Source organism: Rousettus aegyptiacus, unplaced genomic scaffold (assembly GCF_014176215.1).
Source record: "Rousettus aegyptiacus isolate mRouAeg1 unplaced genomic scaffold, mRouAeg1.p scaffold_m13_p_5, whole genome shotgun sequence".
Taxonomy (NCBI): Eukaryota; Metazoa; Chordata; class Mammalia; order Chiroptera; family Pteropodidae; genus Rousettus; species Rousettus aegyptiacus.
Window position 1 is genome coordinate 119268104 of NW_023416308.1, and position 24981 is coordinate 119293084.

The window sequence follows — 24981 nt, forward strand, 5'->3', positions numbered from 1 at the left end:
CAATGTCGTCGGCATTCGCTGGCCAAGATCTCCGTTTGCAGAATAAAACTGTGGGCTTTTCGTTGTCTTCCGCATGAGTGGGCAGTGAGGCGCAAGGAGCCGCCAGCCCTGTGCCTTTCACGAAGCTCTGTGGCGGGCACGAGCCCGTCTGAGTTCACCCGGTGCCTGGCAGGGAGGGCAGCACCCTTCAGGGCGAAGGAGGCGATGGGGCTCAGAGGGGTGGGCCTGGCCCAGGTCACCCACGCAGGAAGGACTCAGGGGTCAAGGTCTGCCCACGACCACCCGCCAGGGGCTCAGAGAGGGAGCGTCGGCCCAGGATGCCCACCCCAGCCTGAGCAAGGCTAGAGTCCCAGCACGGGAGCCGAGCTCTCGTCCTGGACCCTCTCGCCTCCAAGACAGCACGGGAGGCCCTGTGTGTCCGGCTTTCTTAACCGGAAGCTGCGAAGGCTCACGTGCCAGCCGCAAGCCTTGCCGTTAGCCTGTCGGAACTTAGAATCCTGCTGAATACACGCCAACTGCAGAAGGACTTAAAATCTAAAGACAGCTGGAGACCGAGCCAGGCAAGACCCAGGGCTCTGACAGCAACGGGCACTTTGAGTTTATTGAGACTGCGTTTTGCTCCTCTGAGCTGCTGCTCTCGCTGCTTCTTGGAGGCGTGTGCGTCGTCGGCCTTTGACGAAGCCCAGTGCTCGTCTTCTTCTGAGCACGATTTCTCAGAGCTACAGAAGGAGCCCGAGGAAGTGGACTTCACCAGAGGGCCATTGCTGGGGACCCCTGACTCCCCGGTCTGTAGGAGCTAGACCCCACCCAGAGAGCCTCGTACACGTTTTTAATTTTCCGAGACTCACGTGACGACGCCCTTGGGCATGGATGTGCCAAGAGCCGGTGGAGGGGGCCGTGTTCGCTCAGGCCGCTGTGACAGGATGCGGCAGAAGGGGCGGTTTCAGCCACAGACCTTGAGTCCTCACGCTTCTCGAGGCCGGATGTCAAGGTCGGTGTGTCGGCCGGGTCGCCCCCTGGCGAAGGCTCGCGCTCTGGCCTGCAGACGGCCACCTTCTTGCCGAGTCCTCGCATGCCTTTCCTCCGTGAGCGCTCATGGAGAGAGCAAGCTCTCGTGTCTCTTCTTATGGGGGCACCAGGCCTGTCAGACCAAACCCCACCCTTATGGCCTCACGTAACCTTAATTCTGTGAAGGCCTCATCTCCACATAGTCACGCGGGGGGTTAAGGCTTCAGCACGAGCTTCGGAGACACAGACGTTCGGTTCCTGGCCTAGAGTGTTTGGGGTGATGATGTAAGATAGTGCATGTTTTTGCGGGGCCATAGTGGAGGCTGAGTATAGGGGACCCCCCCCAAAAAAAATGTTAAGTCCAGTGTTAAGGAATAAAGTCACCAAACAAGCCGCAGTGTGCGGAAGAGACCAGGTGACCCTGGGGAGTCCCCCCGGGCGTCCCCACTCCCGCCTCCTGCCCGTTTCTCGTCCGATCCAGCAGAGACAGGCGGCCGAGGCGCAGGAGGTCCCGGGTGGTCCCAGGCGGGTCCCAGCTCCCGTCCGGCCAGCTGCGACCTTAAGCTTTGAGTTCAGGCTTGTGAGACACCGATCGTCCACACGGTTCCGCCTTGAAACCGGCCGTCCCGACGCGGCGGCGTCTTCCCCGGGACACCTCCGCGTGCTCGCACGAGGCTTCCGGTCCGTCACGGGCGTTCGCAGCCCTGCCCCAAGCCCGGGGCCGGCGGGGTGTGCGTCGGTCGCGTTCATTTCGCCGAGCGCGTTAATCACACAGCCCACCTCAGCAGAGACGTGCCGAGCTTTCTGCATCCCGTGAGATTATGTTCAGTCTCGTCCCTCGTCTTTCTCGGCTCCAAACCCTCGTGGGTTCTGTCCTTTATAAAGATGGTTTAGTGTGTGACGGGGACAAGCGGGAGACCTGAGTGGTAGAGCCTTACGGCGTCAGGCCATTTTAGATCAAATCGGAACGAAATCGGGAAGGGCAAGGATTCCGGAACGATGCCAGAAGCTTCTTTCTCATCCCTACCTTCCCCTAAAAACAGAGGCGCGTTGTTGCTAGGGGAGCCCCCTCCACCCCGCCCCCCGACCTCCGGCAACAGCTTGGCTGCCACCGAGCGTGGTTCTTGGGGACCCTTACGAGAGCTGAAAGTGACCCAGTGTTTAGCAGCCATCTCCCCGACCAACACAGGGGCTCAGGGCTCATGGCCGCGTCCGCCAAGCTCACCTCTGAAAGCCCAGCGCCCGGCACAGTGCCTGGCACGCGGCCAGCTCTCAGTGTGTGTTTGTTGAACGACTGAGCGATGCCGCCGTGAACTGAGAACATCTGTCCGCCGGTGTGCCGGCAGCTCCGCGGTCTGGGGACAGAACGGGGTGCGTCACGCGCTCACCAGCCCCTCACCACTTCCTCTCTCGCAGCTTCTGTACGAAGAGTGGGCGAGTTACGGCGTCTTCTACAAGTACCAGCCCATCGACCTGGTCAGGTGAGGGGGGGGCCCCTGGTCGGACGTCGGCTGGATGAGTGCCCCCGTGTGTCTCACCTGTGCTGACTGCTCAGCACTTGGGGGCCTGTTTGAACTTGAAGAGACTGGGTAGGGGACCCCAGGTCACGGGGGCCCCGGGGGGGGACGGCATTCCGGGTCTTCCTGAGTTTAAGGCGTCCCTTCCGCCCTGTTCACTGTCCCCAAATCACTTCAGAGCCCACTTAACTCGGCATGGTGACGGGTGGTGTTCTGTGCCTTGCTGTGCTGACAGGAACAGGAAGCTGCCCCCCAAACCCGTTCTCTCCCCAGAGGACCTCTGTCCCAAGGGAAGGGGGGGCTGGCCAGAATAAGAATGGGGGCCCTGCGGGGACGTGCAGACCAGTGTGCAGCCCGTGAGCATTAGCCGAGGCTCATCTGGGCGCCAGGAACGCGTCCTGTATGAAGCACCTGGTTTTCCCAGCTGGAGTTCACGGCGGTTCTTGGCTGGACGGGACTCGCAGTGGAGCCGGCGGCCGCCCGGCCTGAGTGTCGCAGACGGAAGTCTCCTGCCTTCCCCGGGGCACGGAAGGGAGGGGGCAGGCTTAGGAAATGCAGAGGGCACTCCCAAACCTGATGGCCTGGGCTCGGAGGCCTCCCCCCCCCGAGTTTCTGCTTCTGGGTCTAGAGAACCGGTGGCCCCCATCTGAGCCGGGAGGGGACGTGGCGCAGGTCTGGCCACTGGAACAGAACGAAGTCAAACTGGTCTGTGTTCGGCTTCTCCCGAGCTGCAGGAAGTACTTCGGGGAGAAGATCGGCCTGTACTTTGCCTGGCTGGGCGTGTACACCCAGATGCTCATCCCCGCCTCCGTGGTCGGGGTCATCGTCTTCCTCTACGGATGCGTCACCGTCAATGAAAACATCCCCAGGTAGGTGGTCCCCGTCCGCACGGAGGAGCCACGTCCCTCTACACGGTCTCAGGCCTCCTGGGACTGGGGCCCCCGGCCCCTCCCTCACACACGGCGCTCGGGGCCACACGCCGGCAGGACGGGAGGCGTGGTGCGAGCGGCTCGATGGGCCCCTAAAGGCTGGGCATCCTTTTTGGGCTCATAGAAGGCATTTTGTTGTCGAAAGGAGACAAAGCAAACATCCAGCTCCTTTGCATTCTTTGAAGTTTTCTTCTCCTTTTCATCTTCAGTCATGATCTGACAAGAAAATGCGGTCAGGAAGTGAGGCAGAAATGTCTGGGGCCCTCGGGGCAGGGGACTCAGCCTGCCAGGTCTCCCCCCACGAAGCGCCCCTTGTCGCCAGGGCTCTGGGAAATGTGGCCGGGACAGCAGATCCAGGCCTCTGAACGCGGTCACCGGGGGTTGGGGCGGGTCTGGGGGCCCCGGGGAGGGAACGCTGAGACCCCGGAGGCAGCCTGGCCCCGGCGGGGCCGTGACTCTCCTGGATGGCAGCCAGGACACGGCCGTCCTCGGGGGGTAGAAGTCTGTTTATTCCCTGTACCTGCTGACAGTGACCCCGAGGCAGGGGTGCCGTGTGTTAGGGCCACCAGCCCCCGGGCCGACAGGCAAGCCGGTGGCCCTGCCACTCAGAAGCACGCAGTCTCTCGGGAAGGGTCTAGGACAGCCACCCAGATGTGTTTCTTACGACTCAGCCCGGTGTCTCTCGAGCAGAGCCGTGCATCGTCACCTGGTTCAGTAGAGCGAGCGAGTCTCTCCCTGGCGAGGACACCGGCTCCTTACGACCCTCAGTGCAGAAAGGCCACATCCGGCCAACTTCCGTGTGAATGATGTTTCAGTCCGTGAATCACACCTAAACTGTCCCACCCGCGGAGTCAGACATTAGCAGAACCTGGCTGTGTCCCCTCCAGGGCCGTTTTGGGCACAGGCAGGAGAGTGCGTGTTTCTTCGCTCACACAGCACGAGGTCTCGGTGCTTGAGTGTGACTGTGGGAAGGACCAAAGTGCCTATCCGGGTGGGAGTTTAACTCCAAGCCCCGAGGGACGTGGCCGGCCGAGCCCTCACGGTCCCCCTGGGAGGCAGCTGGGGACTTCTCCACCTTCCTTCCTCCCTCCCCTGGAGGGGACTCGGGCCAGCGGCCTCTGCCAGGAGGCCCTGCCAGGCGGGCGCGGATCCCCCGACAAGGGCTCCGAGACCCCTAGGCCAGGCCAGCGCCACCTCCTGCCGTCACACGGTCAGCGAGGCAGACGGCGCTGACTAGGAGCGCCCGAGGCCGGGCCCACCTTGGCTTCTGCCTGGTGGGTGCCTTGGCGAAGCCGACCTACCCCTTGGAGGCTGAGCCACCCCTCCGCCCACTGCAGAGAACAGGCCTTCCCGTTCCTTGTCTTTATTTTGGCTGAAGACGGTGAAGGGAGAGGCGGAGGGGTTGAAACTGGCAGAAAAGGCTTTTTGTCTGGCTGGTGTTTGTGCTGGCAGGGAGCAGGGCCGAGGCTGCCACGGGGTCACACAGGCCGTGGCCCTCCCCGGCCCCTGACCGCGGGGCTCCAGGCCCCGCCTTCAGGCTTGGTGGGCACTGTGGCACCCGGAGGCATGCTGGCAGTGGGGGCCCCTCTGTGGGCCAGGCCCCTGAGAGGGGCTCGAGTCATTCTCGGGGGGATGTCCTGCCCCTCACACAGTGGCTCCTTCTGCCTCCTAGGAGAGGCCCCCGGAAACCAGGGCGCTCAGGGAGGAGCAAGAAACGGACCCCTCCAGACGGCTCCTGTGCCTCCGTTAGAGTCGCCGTAGCCGCCTGGTGCCTGGTTATCTCGTAACAACGATAACGGGGCAGGAGCACGGTGTCACCCGCGCTCTGTCTGACCCTCTGGGCAGCTCGGTAACGCAGGCGCCCTTCACTCTCAGCAACCCCATTCTACAGACGAGGAACCTGAGCCCAAGGAATTTGGGTCCGCGCCTGAGGCCACACAGATCTCGGGTGGTAGAGCTGACGTGCAAACCCAGAGTTGGCGGCTCCGGGTCCACGCTGCCCAGCCACGTACATGTCCCCGGGCCTCATGCATGCTCAGGGCCGCACACGTACACGTGCAGGCAGCGGTACACATACACAGAGGTGCACACGCATGCACAGGCATGCATACATACATGTGTGTGCATGCACGTGTGCCCACAGGTACACATGTGCACACAGGTACACATGTGTGCATCTCCATGCACACACTCGTGCATACATGCACATGTGTGTGCACAAACACATGCATGTGTGCACACAGGTACGTGTGCGCACACATGCATGTACACTGCGCATGCATGCACACATGCACATGCGTGCACTCACACCTACATGCACACATGTGCATGTATGCGCACATGCACAGGTATGCACGTGCGTGCACGCACACGTAAACACTGCATACATGCACATTTGCACGTGTATACACGTGCATGTACACACACTTCCCCAGGCGCTTGGAGCCCACCGCCTCGGTCACCACCCATCTTTCCGGCCCCCGTGGCTGACACAGTGCCTGGCACCTACAGCATGTGCGCGACTTTTTAGTAGGCGTTTAGGGAGTAGGTGGAAGGGGAGGATTGAGGCAGAACGCCCACCGAGCCAGGCAGAGAAGGGCCCCTCGGGGCTCTCCAGCCGCTGTTGAAACACTGACTGCTGTGGGCCGGGCACGAGTCTGCGCACAAATTTGTGCGCATCAGAAATTAAGAACAAAAACCGAAAAGGGAGCCCCTCTCCAGGCTTCTCGCAGACGACCATCTCACCCTGGGAGTGAGAACTGCTGGTGTCCACGTATACGTCAGCATCTCGTCCGAGTTCGTGGGGAGAAGGGCCAGGAGAAGCAGTCCGAGGTGACTGCGGCTGAGCGAGGCCCCGCCCAGGCCTCCCAGTCTCGGCCGGAGCCCTGCCATGGCCTCTGGGCAGCGGGGGCGCTGGGCAGGGCACGGGCCTTGCAGATCGAGACCGCACGCGGCCCCCAGTCTGCCGTGGGGCCCTGAGCAAGTCACGTCCCCGCTCCGGGCTCCTTTCCTCGTCTTTGTTGATGGGGCTGGGCCAGTCTCCACCCGGTCCAGGCCAGGTGGACGCTCTGCGCGGGCCGGAGCCCGCCTTTAAATGCTGGCCTTTAAACGCTGGCGTCTTTCGGTGCCGGGGTGGAGGGGGCAGGCCGCTGGGCTCCCCAGCTCCCTCTCCCGCAGTCCACGGCAGTTCCGCCCTTGCCCCAACTCCACGTCTGCTCAGCAGAACCAAAGCCTGCCCTGAGCAGGACCCGCCACCCTGGCCAGACGCCCCTCGTCTCCTGGGCGAGCCCCACGTGGTGGGTCTCCCCCACCCCAGGCGGCTCGTGGATGTGTTCCCTCCGCACAGCGCCCCCACAGGGCCCAGTGGAGACCTGCACGGTGCCCGGCACGCAGCGGGGTCTTGGGGGGCCACACGTCGCCCTCTTCTTCTCGGTGTTCACCGTTAGCACCGGCAGAGGCTGGGGACCCTCGGCTTCTCCTAGGGGTGGCTGCGGCAAGGGCCGTGGGTGCCACCGGTGAAGGGTAGCCCCAGGGGTGGATACTCGCGTGCCCCTCTGCGGCCACCCCGCGGGCCCGGGTGGGAGTCCGCGGAGCCCAGAGGCCGCGGGCTGCAGAAATGGCCCTTGCCGTGCAGAATGAAACCGCGGGACTCATCCGACACGCTGAGAACTTTAAGGTGGCGCTAGCCAAGCGCGAAGCCCCGCACGGGGGCCCGTGCGCCAGCACGTGCCACATTCAGCGGGCCCCGGGGGGGGGGGGCGTGGCACGGGCCGGAGCCGGCCGGCGAGGGCCCCTCGCGCCCCGCCAGCCCCTGCCCGCCCGGCCGCCGGCCCCGCGCCCTCAGCGGCCCCCTCTCTTGCAGCATAGAGATGTGCGACCAGAGACACAACATCACCATGTGCCCGCTGTGCGACAAGACGTGCAGCTACTGGAAGATGAGCTCGGCGTGCGCCACGGCCCGGGCCAGCCACCTCTTCGACAACCCCGCCACCGTCTTCTTCTCCGTCTTCATGGCCCTCTGGGGTAAGCGGGGCGCCCAGCCCCGGCGGCCGGCGTGGGGCGGGGGCAGCTGGGGGCGGCTCCCCTCGCCCGGCAGCCTGGGCGGGCCACGGCCAGCGAGAGCGCCGGTGGGAATCACCCCCGCCCCACCCGCGGGCCCCCGTGTCGCAGAGGCGGGCGGGTTCTTCCGACCCAGCCCGCGGGGCGCCGCGCCGTTAGGAACAGGACCTCTTCCATGGGACCGGGATCGTGGCCCGGGAAGGCGGCCGCTTTAGCGTGGGCGGGGGGCAGGGGCTCCGCGCTCCCCCAACCCGGCCTGCCCCAGGGCACGTCCCGTGCGGCTCCCCATGTCCGTTTCACAGGTAAGGAAGCCAAGGCCCTGAGAGCTGGCGTGGTTGCCCGGGCCACTCGGGCCACCGAGCTCCTGGCCACCAAGGCGAGGATCGAATGCCAGGCCAGGCGCACCCCGCCCCGAGCCTGCGCCCCTCCACGCCCAGCTCCGCACTCTGGGCCCTGCCTCCATCTGTCCCCGCTCCTCACCCCAGGCTCCCAGGCCCTCCTCAGATCCCAGTCCGCTCAGCTTCCTCCGTCCCCCCACCCCAGTCTGGGCCCAGGAAGCTCCGGCTGAGGCCTCGGGGTCGCCCTGTCCTAGCGAGAGGCTCACCTGTCTGCACACTCCCGCCGGGCACACGCTGCCCGCCTGACGGTTCGGCCCGCTCGGCTATCTCAGCCGCAGTAGCTTCAGGCTCAGGTCCCAGCTGTCACCCACCAGCCGTGGGACCACGAGTGAGCTGCTTGCGCCCTCCGGGCCCGGGCTCCCCGTCCGCGAGGTGGGGCTCGTAGCAGCAGCCGCCCCGGACGGCTGCTGGGAGCCTCAGGTGAGTCGCTGCTGGCGACGCCGTCCTCTGTGCCCGGTGCCCCCCACCACGTCGAGCTCGCTGGCGCCTCGGTTCAGCGAGCACTGGCGTTTGGAAGCGAGAGCTCAGCTCTAACGTGCCCCCCGTGCTTGGGGCCGCTCCGAGTCACGTCACCGCATCTTCTTCAGAAAGGGACGCGAGCTCCCGTGAGCCGGGCCCCGCCGCGGGCCAGGCACTGCTCTAAGCGTCCTGGGTGCGGTGGTCCCTTCCTTCCCCCTGATGACAGCAGGGGACGAATGTCCTCATCACCCATCCGGCCGATGAGCACCCTGAGGCGGCCTTCCCAGCCGACACCACCAGTGCGAGGCTCCCCGCCCCCAGTGCCCCAGTGGGCCCCGCTCCTCGCCCCCCCCCACCAGCGGCTCAGGCCGACACCACACCGCAGGCCCGCCCGGCTCGTTCCCGACGCGGTGACCTCACCTCTGTCGTCGCCTGGCATACCTTCCCCACCTGTCCCGGGAGACTCCCCTCCCCTTCTGGCTGTGTGCCAGGCCCCGGCGGGGAGCTCGGCACGGCTCCTCTCAGCCACCCCGCGGCTGAGAGGTCATGTGACCTATCCAAAGGCACACTGCTAGCAGATTCACAAGGGACGTGACCGGTCTGCGCCCTGGTCACACCTCTCTAACCACACGTCCTGCAAGCTCTGCCTGGTGGCCCCCTGAGGCAGGAGAGATTTACCCAGCCGGCCCGCGTCACCCTTCTTTATTGAGCACCTACTGTGTGCACAGGGAGGCCGCTTCGCGCCCTCGGGGCTGTCGGCCAGCCCTCGCCGGCGGCCCCGTCCCTGACGGAGTCAGGCGGCTCTGTGCCCGAGGGAGACGGGAAGAAGCCAGCCTGCTCTGGGCTGTTCGCCCCGAGCTCCCACGGTGCCCTTCCCACCACGGGAGACGCACACGTGCCTGTCTGTCAGCCAGCGTCAAGCGCAGGCTCAGTCCGCACACCCCCATTCGGGAGAGGAAAACGACGGGAAAGCCAGACCGCTCCCGCGAAGCCTTCGCTTCAGGAATAGAGGAGGTGATTGCGAATCAAGACGGAAGCAACAGGACAGAGCCCGCTGGGCCTGGAGGGCCGGGCGCTGCGTCCACACCTCCTGCCCGTGAGGGGGGAGGAGCAGGGGAGGGAGACAGCCCCTCCGTCCCCCCGGCCGTTCACACTCGCCGGCAAGGGTAATTAGCAGAGACCTCCCCGTGGGGGCCTCTAATCCCTTCCTCAATCACCTGCTCATCCCCGCGGAGTGCTCCCCTTCCCGCAGGTGTTTCTTTCCCCGCCGTCCTCCCTCCCCCCACCAGCTGGCGCCGTTCGCGCCCCCGCAGCGGGTTTTCATCGGGGCCCCCTCCCGTGCCGGCCTCGGCGACGGCGGCTCGTGGCCGGCGGGGGCCGGCGCCAGGTCAGCACCCCAGATGAGGGTCCCGTGCAGCGTTGCCGAGCCCCACTGAGCCGCGCTCCGGGGTCAGTTTTCTGAAATCGCGGCGTAATGACGGGGTTCCAGCGGCTCGCCGGTCTCAGGCGGCACAAAGGAGGGGCGTGATTGGAGCCCAGCAGCCAGGAGCTGGGGGGAGGCGGCCGCGGCGGCCGCGAGTGGCAGAGGCGCGGATGAAGCCCCTTGGGGGGCGGGGCCTGGATGGAGTTGACAGTTGACAGGTCACCTGCTGGGTCCCCTGAGCCAGGTGGGGACAGGGAGAGTCCCGCTGATTCTCCGCTGGAATCGAAAGACCCGGTCACGGTGGGGAGGGGTGGGAGGACTTGCGACCAAACACGTGTTCAGAGGACAGGTAAGTAGGGTGCCTGGCGGCTCGGGGAGGAAACGGGGGGCTGGCGGCCCCTGTGCCTGAACCCCGTCTCCGCGGCATGCCGGGCCCCCATCTCTGGTCTCCACGTGTGCATTGGGCGAGCATCTGACAGTGTTGGGAACCAGCGGGCACGAGACTGGCCTTTGCTGGGGTGGGGGGGTCGCATTTTAGGGAGGACGTGGCTCCGCGTGGATGGAGTCTGAGGGACTGAGCCCCACCTGCCCCCCCGGGCCCGGAGTGGGTGGCAGAGGTTTGGGAGATCAGCCCCCAGCCCCCAGCAGCCTGGGCCTCACCGCGAAGTTGGCCGTTCCGGGCTGCCAGCCGCAGAAGCAGCCGGCGTCGGTCCGAGCCTGGCCTCTGTGGCCTGAGACGTCCCCGCCAGGTCTGAGCGGCCGTGGTGGCCCTATGGTGATCCAGCCACCGGACCAGGGGCTTCCGAGGGTGTGTAGAAGTGGTTCAGGGGGAGGGAGGGCTCAGGAAGGGGGCTCGGTAGCCAGCCGAGGAGGCATCAGAGTTTGGGGCATCGGAGTCACGCGGGAAGACAGCTTGGGCAGGCAGAGACAGGGCCGAGTTGGGGGGGTGCGCAGGCAGAGGGGCGCGGGGTGCTGGGGGTCGGCAGCCCCTGACCTGATGGGGGGCGGTGGAGGGGAGGGCGGTGGGCGCGCAGGGCAGTGCTCTGAGACGCTGTGGCACGGACCGCACGACCGTCCCCAGTGCAGAGCCCGCGGCCCAGGCACAGAGCCCGGGAGGCTGCGTCTCAGCAGGTGCCCTGGGGGCTCCGGCACCGGGACCCCAGACCCCCAGTCTGAGGGTCGTTGGCTCTGCTCTTCCAGGTTGCGGCCGGCGGACACAGGGGACCCTGTCCCCTGGTTTTGCGGTTTGATTCTTTTTATTCATTGAGGTGAAACTCACAGAAATGAACCATTCTAAGTCCGCGAGTCAGTGGCGTTTGGTCCATTCATGCATTGGGGCATCGTCACCAAAACATCGTCATCGCCCCAAACAGAAACCCGGACGCACTGAGCCGCCGGTCCCATCCCCACCCCCACTCCCCCCATGCCCACCGCCCCCGGCCACCCCCCGCCTGCCTCCCGTCTCTGCGGATTTCCCTAAAAACGGTCCGATGTTTCCGATAAATGGAGCTGGCCCTCAGGTGGCCGTTTGTTCTGTGGGGCAGACGAGGCGGGCTGGTCACCTGCCCACGCTCCCCTGGCCTCGGCCCAGCGTAGATCCGGGGACTTCGGTGGCCCACTGCCCCCAGGCTCCTCCGCGGAGCCTGCTTGGCTCGCACCGTGTCCTTTAAATGAAGGTTTGAAGACAGGCAGAGACGAGCTCAACCGCCTGCTCCTGCCGCCGCCGTGGCCTTGGTGGCCGTCACCTTCGCATCCTGGTGCCGCGCTGCCCACCGGGCTCTGGGGTTCGGGAGGGCGAGTCTTGTGTCTTCGGCCCCCTCGGATGGCTCCTGAGGCCGTTTCGAGGCCATTTCTTCGTTTCTTTGTGCCACAGGCTTGGCCCGCAGCTTGTCCTCGCGTGGGTGGGGAGACCCTGCCCCTGACCCCGGCTGGCCTTCACGTCCTGGGTCCCGGTGTCCGGCGTTTATTAGCCAGTCACTTGACTCCTCAGAGCCTCAGTTTACCCATCCCTAACAGGAGTGTGTCACGCTCGCCTCGGAGGCTCGGGGGCAGGCGGATAGGTGTGCAAAGGCACCAGGCCCCGCTGGACGCCGCACGACATTTGTGCGACGTAGTCGGTGGCTTGACGAGGGAACCATCATGGCGGAGCCTCGCGGGGAAGGGAGAGAGAGCCCGCGGGTGCCCCGCTGTCCCCCGGTTGGTGAGAGCGGGGAGGGCGGCAGGGGCACAGTCGCAGAGGAGGGACACGTGGCCGAGGCCCAGCTCAGTGGGAGGCGGGGCCTCGTGCTGCTCGGCCGCCCAGCTCTGAGCTGAGACCGGGGCACGGCCCCCGGGCCAGCATGGACGTCACGGCGCCGCCCCTTAGCTCCAAAGCAGGCCCAGCAAAGTCAGTGCCACCGCGTCCAGACAGTGGGGCCCAGTGGGGCCTGACCAGGCGGAGAAGGTGCACCTAAACCGGGACAGGGGTGCTGCCCGCGCCTCACTGCCGGCCGTCTGGCGTCCGTGCAGCCGCTTTTTAAAGGAGAGGCAGGACATTCGTGATTTCATGTAAAATGTCTTTATCTCATGAGCAGAACCAAACCAAACCAGCCTTGTCAGGAGACTGTCTCCGCCCCTCAGGGCCCAGGCGTGGGCCTGGCCGACCCACAGACACCTCTGGAAGAGGGCCTTGTGTCTGCTGTGACACATTTCTCAGGACCAATTGTAAAGGAGAATGCCTGGGTTCAAATACCAGCTGCCCAGCTGCGCGCGTCTGGGCAAAACACTTCCTCTCTGTGCCTTCGTTTTCTCATCCATAAACTGGCACTGTGAGTTTTCCTCTAATGATCAGATCACACATCACGAGCACGACTATCATTCCCTTAGAGAACAGCAAATACCTGAGCCGAGGGTCGGTCAAGCACGGCGGTTAAGCATAGGATTCGGTTCAGACCTCAGGCCGTCAGCCTGCAGCTGATCTCACGCGGGGCACTTACCTCTCCGAGCTCCCGTTTGTAACGGAGCGAATGGACGTGCTCTCTGGTGCCCGGCATTTTTGCGAGGGCCGGCTCACAGGTGCGGGTGAATTCCCAGCACGGAATGCGGTACACATGAGTCCTCTGTGGAAGGTGACGTGTCACACTGCAGGCTGGTGAGCGGAGGGAGGGGGAGGTCCAGCAGGTGGGGGCGGGAGCCTGGGAACGGGGAGGACGTGGCAAGGCCAGGCCGGGGACGATAGACAGGCCAGCCCCGCGGGCGCGGATGGAGCCAGCCCTCCGGGGCGGTCCGGAATAGGGGTGTCTCTCTGCTCTCGCGTGACCCGAGGTCTGAGAGGCACCGCCGCGGGCAGGCGGAGGAGGACGAGGAGAGACCGCCATCGCGCCGCGGGAAGGGCCAGTGCGCCTCCCAGACGGGCTGCGGGCCTCCTCACAGCAGGGCGTGGCTCGTCCGGAGTCCCCGTCACAGCAGCGGTGCCCGGGACGCGTCTGCCGAGGACGCACCTGTACGGCCGGGACTGTGTCTCCCAGGCCCCTGGCTTGCCCGCATCCCCGCGGCTTCGGCCAGTGGCCGGTCCTGGCGGCAGATGGGAGGTGGAGGGAGGGAGAGCCAGCGTGCTCCTCCTCACCTCCCTCCGCCTGCCGCGGCCTCTGGCGGAGGCTTCGTCCTCTCCGGGGCCCAGACCCCCGACGTGGAAGCCCTCCGTCCCTGACCCGAGCTCCTGGGCACCTCCAGGCTCTGGCTCTGGGGACGCTGCCTCCCGTCGTCCCTCCACCCCTGACCCGGAGCCACCTCCTGCTGTTGTGACCGCCGGGCAGGCTCCCCCTCGACCACTGGCTTCTCAGCGCCTCTGTTAACCTGCGTGGCCAGGTCCCAGGATTCAAGTCCCCCCGTCTGGAAGGCCTGGAGAGGCTCCTGCCTCCTGGCTGGGCCCGGCCGGTGGTGCGCCCCGACGCACGCGCACTCGGGGGTCCTCGGCGGGGGGCGGGGAGGGGCGTTCTGCCGGGACCGCAGCGCCCCGGGCCAGGCCCGGGCCAGACTCCGCCCCGCTGCTTGCCCATCCTAAGCACACGTCCGTTCCCGGGGGGCGGGGGGACCACGCAGGCGGATCCGCTTCTCGTGTCATTTCCCTCTCGACGCCGCCCCTCGTCACGCAAACCCCTGAGGTCCTCCGAGCCTCAGTCCCCTGCTCCGTGAACGGCAGAGAAAGGCAGCGCCCCCCGCCCGTGTGCCGGTGGGGGCGACGGGCGGCTGGTACTCACGTGACAGCTCGGCTAACGCGACGGCCACACGCACGTCCTTCCGGCCCCCGGCCTCTGCCCGCTTTCCTTGGTGGGGACAAACTAATGACAGGCGATCCAGCCAGTGGCATCTCCGCTCGCAAGTTGTTCGCTCGCGAAAACCGGGCACTCACGCACGCGGCGAGCTCTCCTGAGTGTGTGTTTATGCTGGGCACTGGCTGCGTGCCAAGGATCCAGGTGAACGAGGCCCCACCCCTGCCCCACACACCAGAAGGGCCACTCGGCGCGACAGGGATCACCCTGGAAGGCAGTGTGGGCACCGTGGGCAGCAGGGGTCCCAAGAGGAGTTGGTTTCTTTCTGACCCTGCGGAGGAGGATCAGAGGCTTCCTGGAGGAGGCGGCATTCTAACCACATTCAGTGTGTTGGGCCTGCGAAGCAGGACATAGCGGCTGAGAGCTCAGCTCAGCGGTCAGGCCGCCCGCGTGGGTTTGAACTTGAGTGAGTGGCCTTGGCCCGCCTCTCACCCTTTACGACTGCAAGAAGTCCATCTGTGACCTGGGGTCCCCAAGGCAGGCAGGCACAGGGTCTGGGGCCAGCCCGCCTGTCCCCTCGCTGGCTGGCTAGGACCTGATCTCCCTGTGCCTCAGTGTCTGCGTCGGTGAGACGGGCGAGTGATCGTCTCTGCCCCACGGCGGGGTGGACGGGGTGGACGGGTTACTTCCCGTGACATTCTCGGTCCGGCAAGCCGCCGCAGAGTGAGCTCACTCATCAAGCGGGGCAGAAGGGGCCAGCGCGCTTATGTCGCCCCGTGTTCCGGGGGCTTCTCAGCCCCTAACTTTCGGGTTGTCCCCCCCGCCTGCAGCCGCCACCTTCATGGAGCACTGGAAGAGGAAGCAGATGCGGCTCAATTACCGCTGGGACCTCACAGGCTTCGAGGAGGAGGAGGTGAGTGAATTTGCCCCCCACCCCCCGTGCCCACCCTCGTGACCTCCTCCCCGCCCCGGCCCTGTCCCTCCTCGGACGCGCGCAGAAGCCCGAGGTCGTGAATCGCAGGCAAGACTTCTCAGTCCATCTCCCCGGTGTTTGACTCGCCCCTGGTTGCCAGGGCGACTGTTTGATGTCTGCCAGACTGTTTCTGATCTCCTTACTCACACCGACACGCCGCCCACCAGCACTCAGGGACGCAGGCCAAGGCTCGCCGCGCTGAGCTCATCACGTCTGGGGGAGACCGGGCGGGGCTGGGAGGGAATCACCGCCGGCCGTGAGGCAAGTCCCCAGAAGCCGCGGCCAGGCCAGCCTCGCCCCGGGTGCCAAAGCCCCATGCCTCGGAGCCAGTGGCCGGGCGTGGCTGAGCGGTGGGGACAGAGCCTTTCCTGCCGGAGGGAGGGCCAGATGCTGGGCGTCCACATGTTCCCGAGAGACGGGGGTCAGGGACGAACGCCCCCGGGGGTGGCAGCGAGCCCTCTCCCCACGTTTACCAGGGGGAGCCTTGCCACCGCCGCGTCCTGGCTCCAGCCAGAATCCCCCGTGGGCTGGAAAACCGGCCCCCACAGCGGGCCTCGCGCGGGGCGGAGCTGGCAGGTGCGGCTGCGGAGTCGCTGCTTCTCACGAAGCACGTGCTGGCGTGTAAGAGACCAAGCTCGTGCGTCTTCCCTGCAACGTGGGAACCTCTTCCGTTAGTTTTTTAACTTTCCTGCTGTATTTCCCGATGCAACACGCCCCCTCCCGAGGCCGAGCCTGCCGGATGCGCAGTGCGGTCAGCGAGGCGGGCGCGCGGGCGAGGGCCCGGGGTCTGCTGGTGGCCGCCTGGCCGTGCGGGGCCGGGGCCGGGCTGCCTCGGTTCCGTCCGGCCACGACGCTGCCCTCGCTGCGTGACCTGGGCGAGTCGCTCGGCCTGTGTCCTCGTTTCTGAAACGGGGGTTGGGAGTAGTCCTCGCTCGACAGGGTTTGAGGGTCCCCCAGTAAGTCAGGAGGTCTAACGCGTAAGGAGCAGGGAGGGCCCAGCCCCGGGACCCGCCACCCGGCCGGCCTCCTCTGGGCTCGGCCCCCGCCTGCAGCAGGCCTCGTTACCCAGATGTCCACCAACGCTGGGGACAGAGCCAGGCATGGAGCCCAGCGCTCCGTCCCCCGTGGCCGACACCCGGCGACCTGAGCAGGCTCCTTATCCCCGTTTCAGTAAGAAAGAGTCGAACACAGAAAGAGCGGTCACCGTCCTATTTTAGAAGACGACTTAGCATGAACGTCCTCGCCATGCTGGTCTGTGGTCGGGGGACAGTGGGAAGAGCAGGCCAGTCCCGTTTGTCCACCCCCGCGTCCATCCCGTGAGCTCTTCACCCGATGTCTGGGTGCTTGATTTCAGGGTGGCAATCGGAGCCATTGGTCCCGGGGCCCACAGGGCCTGAGCACCCCACCATGGCCGGCCAGGGCCTCTTTGGGGAGTTAAGTGCCTGAGGCGAACCCCAGGTGTTGACCTGGGAGCAGAAGGAGCCTCTGTCCGCTCGCCGGGCCTGTGTGCCCCATAGCCAAGTGCGAGACAGTTCAGCCCAGCACCCCCTTGGGCATTTCCAAAGTCACTAGAGCTACGGAAGCAGCAGCGTGCACGGCCACCCGCAGGTGGCCCCGGCCTTCAGTGGACCTTGGCCCCCCGAGTCCTTGCCCACCCGGACCCATTACCTTCATCTCGGTCCTTAAGAAAAGTGTCTTTAGAGGGCGTGTCCTGTTTCCAAAAGACAGCACAAGTAACAAAAAACAGCACAAGTAACAAAAACAGCACAAGTAACAAAAAACAGCACAAGTAACAAAAACAGCACAAGTAACAAAAAACAGCACAAGTAACAAAAACAGCACAAGTAACGGCATCTTTTTGTTTTGTTTCCTCGTCTCTGGTTCCCCGAAGGAGGCCGTCAAGGTTTGGAATTTTTTGTCACTCCTCTGTCTTCCCGTAGCCTCTCCCTGGGAGAGGGACCTCCTCGCGCACCTGACCCGTCTCTTTCTACCGTGCAGCCCCCCGCAGCCCCCCACCGCCGGCGGGGGTCTCCGCTTCCTCCCCCACCTCCGAGCCTCTCTTAACCCCTTTCTTCCGTTCCAGCGCCCTTCGCTGACCTGCTCTGGGCGCCCCGAGGCCTGGCGCCTCTGGTCTGCCCACGCTTGCTGGCACTGCCGTCTCTTCCGACCCCCACGGCCCCTCACAGGACGTCCTCGGGGCCAGTTCATGGCTGGGTGTTCACAGTGAGAAAGCGGCCGCAGGCCCCCGCCCGCCCGGCCTCCAGGACACAGAGCCAGCCTCTGTGGCCTTCCCAGTGGGCCGGGGTCCCCAGCGAGGGCTGGATGGAGCGCGTACGGGGAGCCCCAAATTGGGAACAGTACAGACAGCCAGCTACGAACTGGCCCCTGAGGGCACCCAGGACGAGCGCGTGGGCGGACTCCGCCACGCGTGCTCGTGCGAGGGCGTCCGACGCGCGGCCGACGGGGCTCCGTGCCCTCCCGGTTCCCTCCACAGGACCATCCCAGAGCTGAGTACGAAGCCAGAGTTCTGGAGAAGTCCCTCAGGAGGGAGTCCAAGAGCACAGAGGTAAGGCGGCGGCTGCCGGTGGTTTCCCCAGCGGTGAGACACTGTGTGGTCATCGGCGGTGTAGACGGGGGCCAGCAAGCACCGTGTGGTCATCGGCAGTGTAGACGGGGCCAGCAAGCACCATGTGGTCATCGGCAGCATAGACGGGGCCAGCAAGCACTGTGTGGTCATCGGCAGTGTAGACAGGGGGCCAGCAAGCACCGTGTGGTCATCGGCAGTGTAGACAGGGGGCCAGCAAGCACCGTGTGGTCATTGACGGTGTAGACGAGGGCCAGCAAGCACCGTGTGGTCATTGGCGGTGTAGACGGGGCCACCAAACACCGTGTGGTCATTGACAGTGTAGATGGTGCTGCAGTGTAGACGGAGGCTAGCAAGTACCGTGTGGTCATTGGCAGTGTAGACGGAGGCCAGCAAGCACTGTGTGGTCATCGGCAGTGTAGACAGGGGGCCAGCAAACACTGTATGGTCATCGGCAGTGTAGACGGGGCCAACCCCTAAAGGCCAGATAGTGAGTATTTAGACTCTGCAGGCCTCTGTCACAACTACTCAATGCTGCCAGTGTCACTCAAAAGCAACCATAGATAACAAGTTAAAAAGGTACGCGGGAGGGGGGGCTGGCTGTGTTCCGGTAAAAGTTTATTTACCGACACAAGCAGGGGCCGGCTTTGGCCGTGGGCTTGTGGTTCATCCAACGCGCTGCGGATCCACCTTCTTGCCCTGAGTGGGGTCTCACACCGCAGCCGACCGGGTGGCCTTGCGGCCTCTTCCCGTCGCCCTCGACACCCCACCATGTCGCGGGTGGAAGGAGGAAACGAGAGGGTCCGCCCTGAGCGCACGCGAGAGCGCGCGCGCGCCCGGTGGCGTTTTTGTGATGTCCTGGAGGCCACTGGCCTTTTTCTGACAGGTGCCGTTCTCTCTCCCCAAACCTCCCGTCGTCCCCGTCGGAGCGCCGCCCGAGGGCTCCCAGGTCTCTAGAGGTGCTTGTGTCGTGGGTTTGCTTTGCCCGGCGTGGGGCGTGCAGAGGCCCTGGGCCCTCGTCGGCACCCCACTGTGGCCGGGGAAGCGGGCGCCGGCTCTTGAAGGAGGGGGGCAGGCGAGGGGTGCCCGTCCGCGCTGTCTGCTTTGTGCCCAAACCCCCGGGTTTATCCGTCCTTGGCACCGTGTCCCATGGGCAGAGTCTGCTGGTTCCAAGTGGCCAGGGGTCGCGGTTGCCGCTCCCAGCTTGGGGGCAAGGTGGGGGCACAGAAGCCCCGTCTCGGGCCCCAGTCCCTGCCACACGGCGGAATCCAGCTCCGTCCTCACGCGGCTGCAGAGAGGGCGTGCTTCCCCCGACGCCCCTCAGTCTGAGCAGACTCGAGGATGCGGGGCAAACAGCCACCAAGGCAAGCGTCGTCACCCCTCAGCAGGCGACGGTCCTCCCGCTTCCCCCAGCCGCGTCCCGGTGCACGCCGCCGCGCGAGCAGCCACCCTGCGAGCAGCCACCCTGCGGCCGCGGCTGACTCCGTCACCCCTCCGGGCCTGGTTTCCCCCTCCTGCGGGGACAGGCACGGCCGCCTCTGCCCCTGGGTCCCCCCGCCGGCCTCCACCGTGGGCCGCCAAGGCCCGAGCTCAGCGTGGCCGCCCCGGCCCCAGGCCTGTGCCGCGGTGCGCAGCCCTGGGCCCGTCCGCCCCGCGGCGTTACGGCGGCACCTCTCAGCCTGAGCATGGGTGGGTGTTTCATCGCCAAGGGGTGAAAGAGGCTGTGGGCCGCCCGTCACGGCCATCTAGGTCAGGGGACATAACCGAGCCCAGACAGGGCCTGGGCAGCTGCGCCAGGAGCCCCCCCCCCAGACTCCCACGTGAGAGCAGCGAGGTGCAGGGGTCGCGCCTGCGGGCGCGATGGGGACCCAGGCCCCGAGCGCCGCCGGCGGCCGCATCTCTGTTGCTGCCTCTGCTCCGTTGGCTCCTGGGCGACCTCATGGTGTGGTGTCCCCCCCAGCTATGGCACCAAATCCGTTTAGAACGAAAATTTAAAAATCCCCCGGATCGGCACACCGGCTGACGGCCCCGGGTGCGGCCGCCCATGCGCTGGCGTCCGGCGCTCCGCGTGCACCGAGCGCCTCTGCGAAAACGCGCCCCGGAACCGCGGCGGCCCGTTCCCGAGGCCGGACGGACGTCGCGCGGCCCCGTGCAGCCGCCTCTGTTGCCCGGGTCACAGTCTTCCCGCTAGAACGGGGCCTCTGCCGCCCCCAAGGGGCTTAGGACACCCGGAGCCCGGGTCGGCCTCGGCAGCAGGCCCGCAGGGGCCGCCGGCCGCCGCCCGAAGTCCGGTGTGTGTTCCTCCACGAGCTCTGACTGCCGCGCGGGGTTTTGTGTTTTTTCCCCTTTAACGTTCGCACCTGCGTTTCTCTGCCTCCGTGCTGCACCCAGCGGGCTGTGTCGAGACATCACCACGTGGGTTGTGGCGGGTTCAGGGCGTTTGGTTGGAGCCCGTGCACCGCGTGCGTCACCCCCGCCTGCTGGCGGTGCTCGGTCTTCTCACTGACACGCATGCCGCCCGCCCCGGGAGCGAGTGGCCTCCGGCATCACATCCTCAGCAGCGTCCATCAACCTAACACATGCATTTCCCCATTCAAAAACCCGCCCGATCCTTGCAGCACCCCAGCCGAGTGACAAGCGCCTCCTGAAGGCTCCTCCAGACCCACAGAGCCTTCGGGCACGTTACCGCGGCCCGCCGTTGCCACCCAGCAAACAGTGTTCGAACCTGTCACGCTACTTGCTTGTTTCAACGTGCCCCGCGCAGGAAAATAACTATTATGGTCTAGGTGGCAAAGGACAAAGCGTCTCAGATCTCCCGGCCTTGGAAGTAGGCCTCTCAGCCAAAGAGATGGCTCACAGACGTGAGCTTCTCCCCGACGTGGGCCCGATGGGCTCGCGTGGAAAAGTGTCGGGCACTCGCGTGCCCCGTGTGCACAGGACTCACACGCTGAAAGGGCTGTGATTTCTGTTGTCCCGCGGCGTCATGTCAGAGGCAGCGAGACCCCAGACGTTTCTCTGACTGAGCACGAGGTGTCTGCATTCGCTCGGCACCTGCAGAGTTTTTTGGAAGGCGTTTGCGAGTTTGTCGTCCGGGTCCACACGTGTACACCACGATGGTGCCCGCGGGCGACTTGCCTCCTTTCGTGTTGTAGACCGACAAGGTGAAGCTGACCTGGAGAGACCGGTTCCCAGCCTACGTGACCAACCTGGTGTCCATCGTCTTCATGGTAAGTTCCGGAAGGCTGAGGCGGGAGGCCCTCTGGGAGCCCGCAGAGAGCCGTCACCATGGCAGAGGCACTCATGGGGCGGTGGGGGTGCAGGGCAGTCCACCATCACCCCTAAAGTGGGAGGGGCTGGGGCTCCTCCGTAACCCCCAAGGGGGCCCCCACACACACGCTTTCACAGGGGCCCCGATACGCAGCTTTTGTTCTGAGGGGGACACACTTAAGTAACTAGTCATTCCAAGCCAGGAGTTCACAGCTGTTGTTTAAGACAAAACTGAGGATTTTTTTAAAGAAAATCGTTAAATAAATAATGCACAGACAGGAGCGAAGTCGAGGCAGTGCCGCTCGGGGGCCGGCGGCCTGTGACTCCAGCAGCTCCATTCACTGCCCAGGCCTCAGCTCCTCGGCTTTCATCCTCCCCAAGAGGCCAGGGCCACCTGTGGTCACCGCACAAATGACCGTCCCTTTGTCAAACCCTGGAGCTTTAAGTTAGAGTCTTGCCCAGCCCCCAGCGCTGTGGCCTGGCACCCAGAGGCCCTGGCTTGGCTGCTGAGGGCCAACCAGCCCGAGGGCCTGGCAGGACGCGTCCTGGCCCTCACAGCCTGCCTGCCCAACGCCGCCCGCTCCTGATGAGGAAACAGGCCTGAATGTGTGGCTCCTGTCCCTGGCCACCAGCAGCAGTGGGGCCGGAAGCCAGTCAGGCTGTCTGCGCTGAGAGCCTGCTGTTCCGTGTGAACTTGGGGACACGGCGCCGGGGGCTTGTCTCAGTGCTCCAGGTCGGAGGGGGGCCAGGGCCCCACCCCGAGTGGTTAGAAGCAATGTGAAGACTCAGTTTCCCCTCATGCAGTAGGAGGGGCCTCAGCTAGTGTAAAGACGTCTGTGGGGACCCCTGAGACCATAGTGCCACTCAGTGGGTCAGGACGGCTGGCGTGCCATCAGGGCGACTGGGTGGCAGTCCCCAAAACGCATGAGTGACGATGAGTCCCCTCTGGCCAGGCACCGGGCTCGGTGCTGGCGGACAGCCTGCAGGCGGCGGTCCCTGCCAGGGCTCAGCCAGGGGGGACGGGGCGGAAGCAGGAGACTCAGGCGCCAGGGTCCAGCCCCGCCGGGCGGAGCAGCAGCAGGGTCACTGCGGTGTCCAGCGAGGGGGTGGCAGGGGGTGGGGAGGCCGCGGGGCCCTTCTCCTGCACCACAGCAGGGACTCGAGCCCCGAGTTCCACGTCGTCGCCTCGGACGTCTTCGCGGGGCCTTAGGTTCCGGGGGTGAGAGGCGACGGGGGTGGACGGTGTAGGGGTGGGCTCCATGGGGGGGCGGCGTGAGGCAGGGTGGTGGGCCCCTCCACGCCGCCGTCGGACTGGCTTCCCTGGTCTTCTCACCCATCCCACGTCCCCTCTTGGTCACAGCGTGGCTGCTCCTCCTCCAGCACCACCTCCGCCTTCCGGGCAGGAGGGAGGGGCGGGGCCGGTGGAGGCAGCCCCTCTAGGACGGGCTTTCCGGGAGACCCGCCCTTCACCTCTGCTTGCTGCTCACTGGCCCCCACCCCGCCCCCACCCCGAGCTGCAGGGAGGCTGGGAAGCGGGCACGCTGTCGCCCCCAGCGTAGGTGGGGGCAGTGGGCTGGGCATGAGCTGGCCCATGACGTACTGGTGACCCTGTCACAGATGAAGCCGTCGGTTTCGGCCCTCACTCGGGAGCTCCGTTCACTGAGCAAATGTGGGTTGAGCAGCTACGATGCGCCTGGTTCTAGAGACACCGGCTGGAGCCTGGCCCGAGCCTGGCCCGCAGTCCCCTGCTGCCAGGGAGCATTGTCCCCCCAGACGGGAGACTGCCGTCCCTCCTGTCCACGTCGTCCCTCGGGCTGGGAAAGGAGGGGCACCTGGCTGAGTCGCCTGGCAGCCCCGCCTGCAGGCACGAGGGCTGAGGGCCGGCAAGACCAGGGGCAAGGCCAGGGGCAAGGCCAGGGTGCGGGAGCTGAGCGGCCTCTTGGCAGGGGGCCAAGGGTTTTCCGAGGAAAGCCCTGTGCCCAGCGGGGTGCCAGCACCTCACAGCAGGGAGCCGGCCCTCCACCCGGCTTTGTGTGGCCATGGGCATTTCTCTCGGGCAGGGTGTGGTCACCCTTTAGTCACCCGCAGATGTGTGCAGAAGCCGAGTCACCGGCCAAAAGTGCAAAACAACAGCTTTCCTAGGAAACTGTGATCACTGCGGTCTGTCTCCCTTGGGGCAAGCCCCGCGCCTCCCCGGGACTGTCCCCACAAACACGGGGACCACCCTAGCGGGGGTGGGGCCCGCCATCCACACCCGTAACAGACGCAAATGCGCAGGGTCCCAGGACACAGAGGGGTCGGCGTGGTTGACAGCGGGGCCACCGTCTCTGTCCTAGGTATATCCTCAGGGTTGCGATTTGCAGGCTGCCACATCCCTGCAGCAGGCGGGGTGAGGGTGGGGTCTCCCAGTAGAGTTAGGATCTTCAAAGAACAGGGAAAGGAAGCCAGGCAGCCGGACAGCCCCACACGGGACAAACTTGGCACTGGGCGCGGCCGACTCCCTCCCCAGTCTCGCAGGCAACCGCCAGGCTGACTGTGATGGAATGTTCCGTCCAGCAGTGGGTTTGGCATGACGAGGGGCTCGCTCTCCGGGACAAGCCAGAGGGGGTTGGTGGCTCTGGGGAGCTTGGGAGGAGGGCGCCAGTCCGACCATCCCAGCCAGGCCTGCATCACTGACCACCCCCACCCCAGGGCAGCCCCGTGAAACAGCTACGATGCACCTGGTCCTGGAGACACCTGGTCCACCGAGGTCACTGCCTCTGCTCGAGGTCACCAGGGTCAGGGAGAAGCTCCTGACCAGCGGCCAGCCAGCCATTGCACAAGCGGGCTGGTAAATCCCAGCTTGTGCACTCGGTGACCTGGCCTGGTCACCCGACCTCTCTGAACTTCAGTCTCCTCTTCTCTAAATGAGAAACCAGCCCTCGCCCGTCTGCCCGTCCGTCCGTGAGGCCAGCCCCGTGAAGCCCCTGCAGGGGGCGACTCGAAGTGCCCGGCTCCTCTGTTTTGAAGCTGAAGAGCTGCAGGGTCGGGAGGAGCTGGGCTGGGGAGGCCCAGTGAGCCCCGGTGGCCCCGCCAAGGCGTCCCCTCCCCCCGCAGGTCGCGGTGACCTTCGCCATCGTCCTTGGCGTCATCATCTACAGAATCTCCACGGCCGCCGCCTTAGCCATGAACTCCTCGCCCTCCGTGCGGTCCAACATCCGGGTCACGGTCACAGCCACCGCGGTCATCATCAACCTGGTGGTCATCATCCTCCTGGACGAGGTGTACGGCTGCATAGCCAGGTGGCTCACCAAAATCGGTGAGTGTCCGAAGCCCCGGGCGGCCACGGCCCCGGGCAGCCCTGAGCCGCCTGCCCCCTGCTCTGGGGCCTGGGGCTGGGCACTTCCCTCCTCTGAGCCCTATTCCCATGAGAGCTGGACGCGGCGGTCAGGCCGGACGCTCAGCAATGTGCATCTCACGCTGTTCAGAGGTCCCCAAGACCGAGAAGAGCTTCGAGGAGAGGCTGATCTTCAAGGCCTTCCTGCTGAAGTTTGTCAACTCCTACACCCCCATCTTCTACGTGGCTTTCTTCAAAGGCCGGTAGGACCGCAGCTGCTGAAACTCGCTGCCTGCCCCGCCCCCTCCCCGCAGCCCCGCGGAAGGCTCCTGGCCCCGTGTCCTGCAGGCCGGGCCCCCTGGGCTGGGCAGAGCAGTCACTGTGGTTCCCACTGCCACCGAGTTCAGGCACCTGTTGGGTTTCAGGCAGTGGGGACCCTGAGCGGTGGGGACCCCAGAGAGCAAGGACTCCCAGCAGCGAGCCGCAGGTGCTCCCACACGGGGCGGGGAGGACTCAAGTGGGTGAGGGCCGCGGGAGAAGGCGTGAGTGCAGCCACGCTTGGTGTTCCTGGCTGGTGGCGGGGCGAACCCCGTGCCCGGACCCTCTGGAGCCATCCTGGGCTTAGCGAGGCCGTGGCCCACTCACCACGACTCTCCACCGCCACACCCCCTGCTGGGGCCGGCAGGTCTGATCCTAGAACCCTGCCAGAAGCCTCCTTTGCCAGCATCGTGAGGTTTATGAGTCCCACGACTGCCGTCCCCCAGGGTGCCAGAGCCCAGCCATGGGGTCAAGGCCCCC

The 24981-nt window shown here is 65.7% G+C and overlaps 1 protein-coding gene across 2 annotated transcripts in view; it reads left to right on the forward strand.

Moving 5' to 3' along the window:
- Positions 1-24981, forward strand: part of ANO1 (anoctamin 1) — a 71953-nt gene that overhangs the window by 30551 nt on the left and 16421 nt on the right. For both annotated transcript variants that reach the window (XM_036221005.1, XM_016131561.2), the window contains 9 exons: positions 2425-2489; positions 3260-3394; positions 7317-7477; positions 14874-14956; positions 16908-16919; positions 17511-17582; positions 20753-20827; positions 23964-24165; positions 24335-24446. In XM_036221005.1, coding sequence (XP_036076898.1) covers positions 2425-2489; positions 3260-3394; positions 7317-7477; positions 14874-14956; positions 16908-16919; positions 17511-17582; positions 20753-20827; positions 23964-24165; positions 24335-24446 — 917 coding nt within the window. The remainder of the gene's footprint in view (positions 1-2424; positions 2490-3259; positions 3395-7316; positions 7478-14873; positions 14957-16907; positions 16920-17510; positions 17583-20752; positions 20828-23963; positions 24166-24334; positions 24447-24981) is intronic.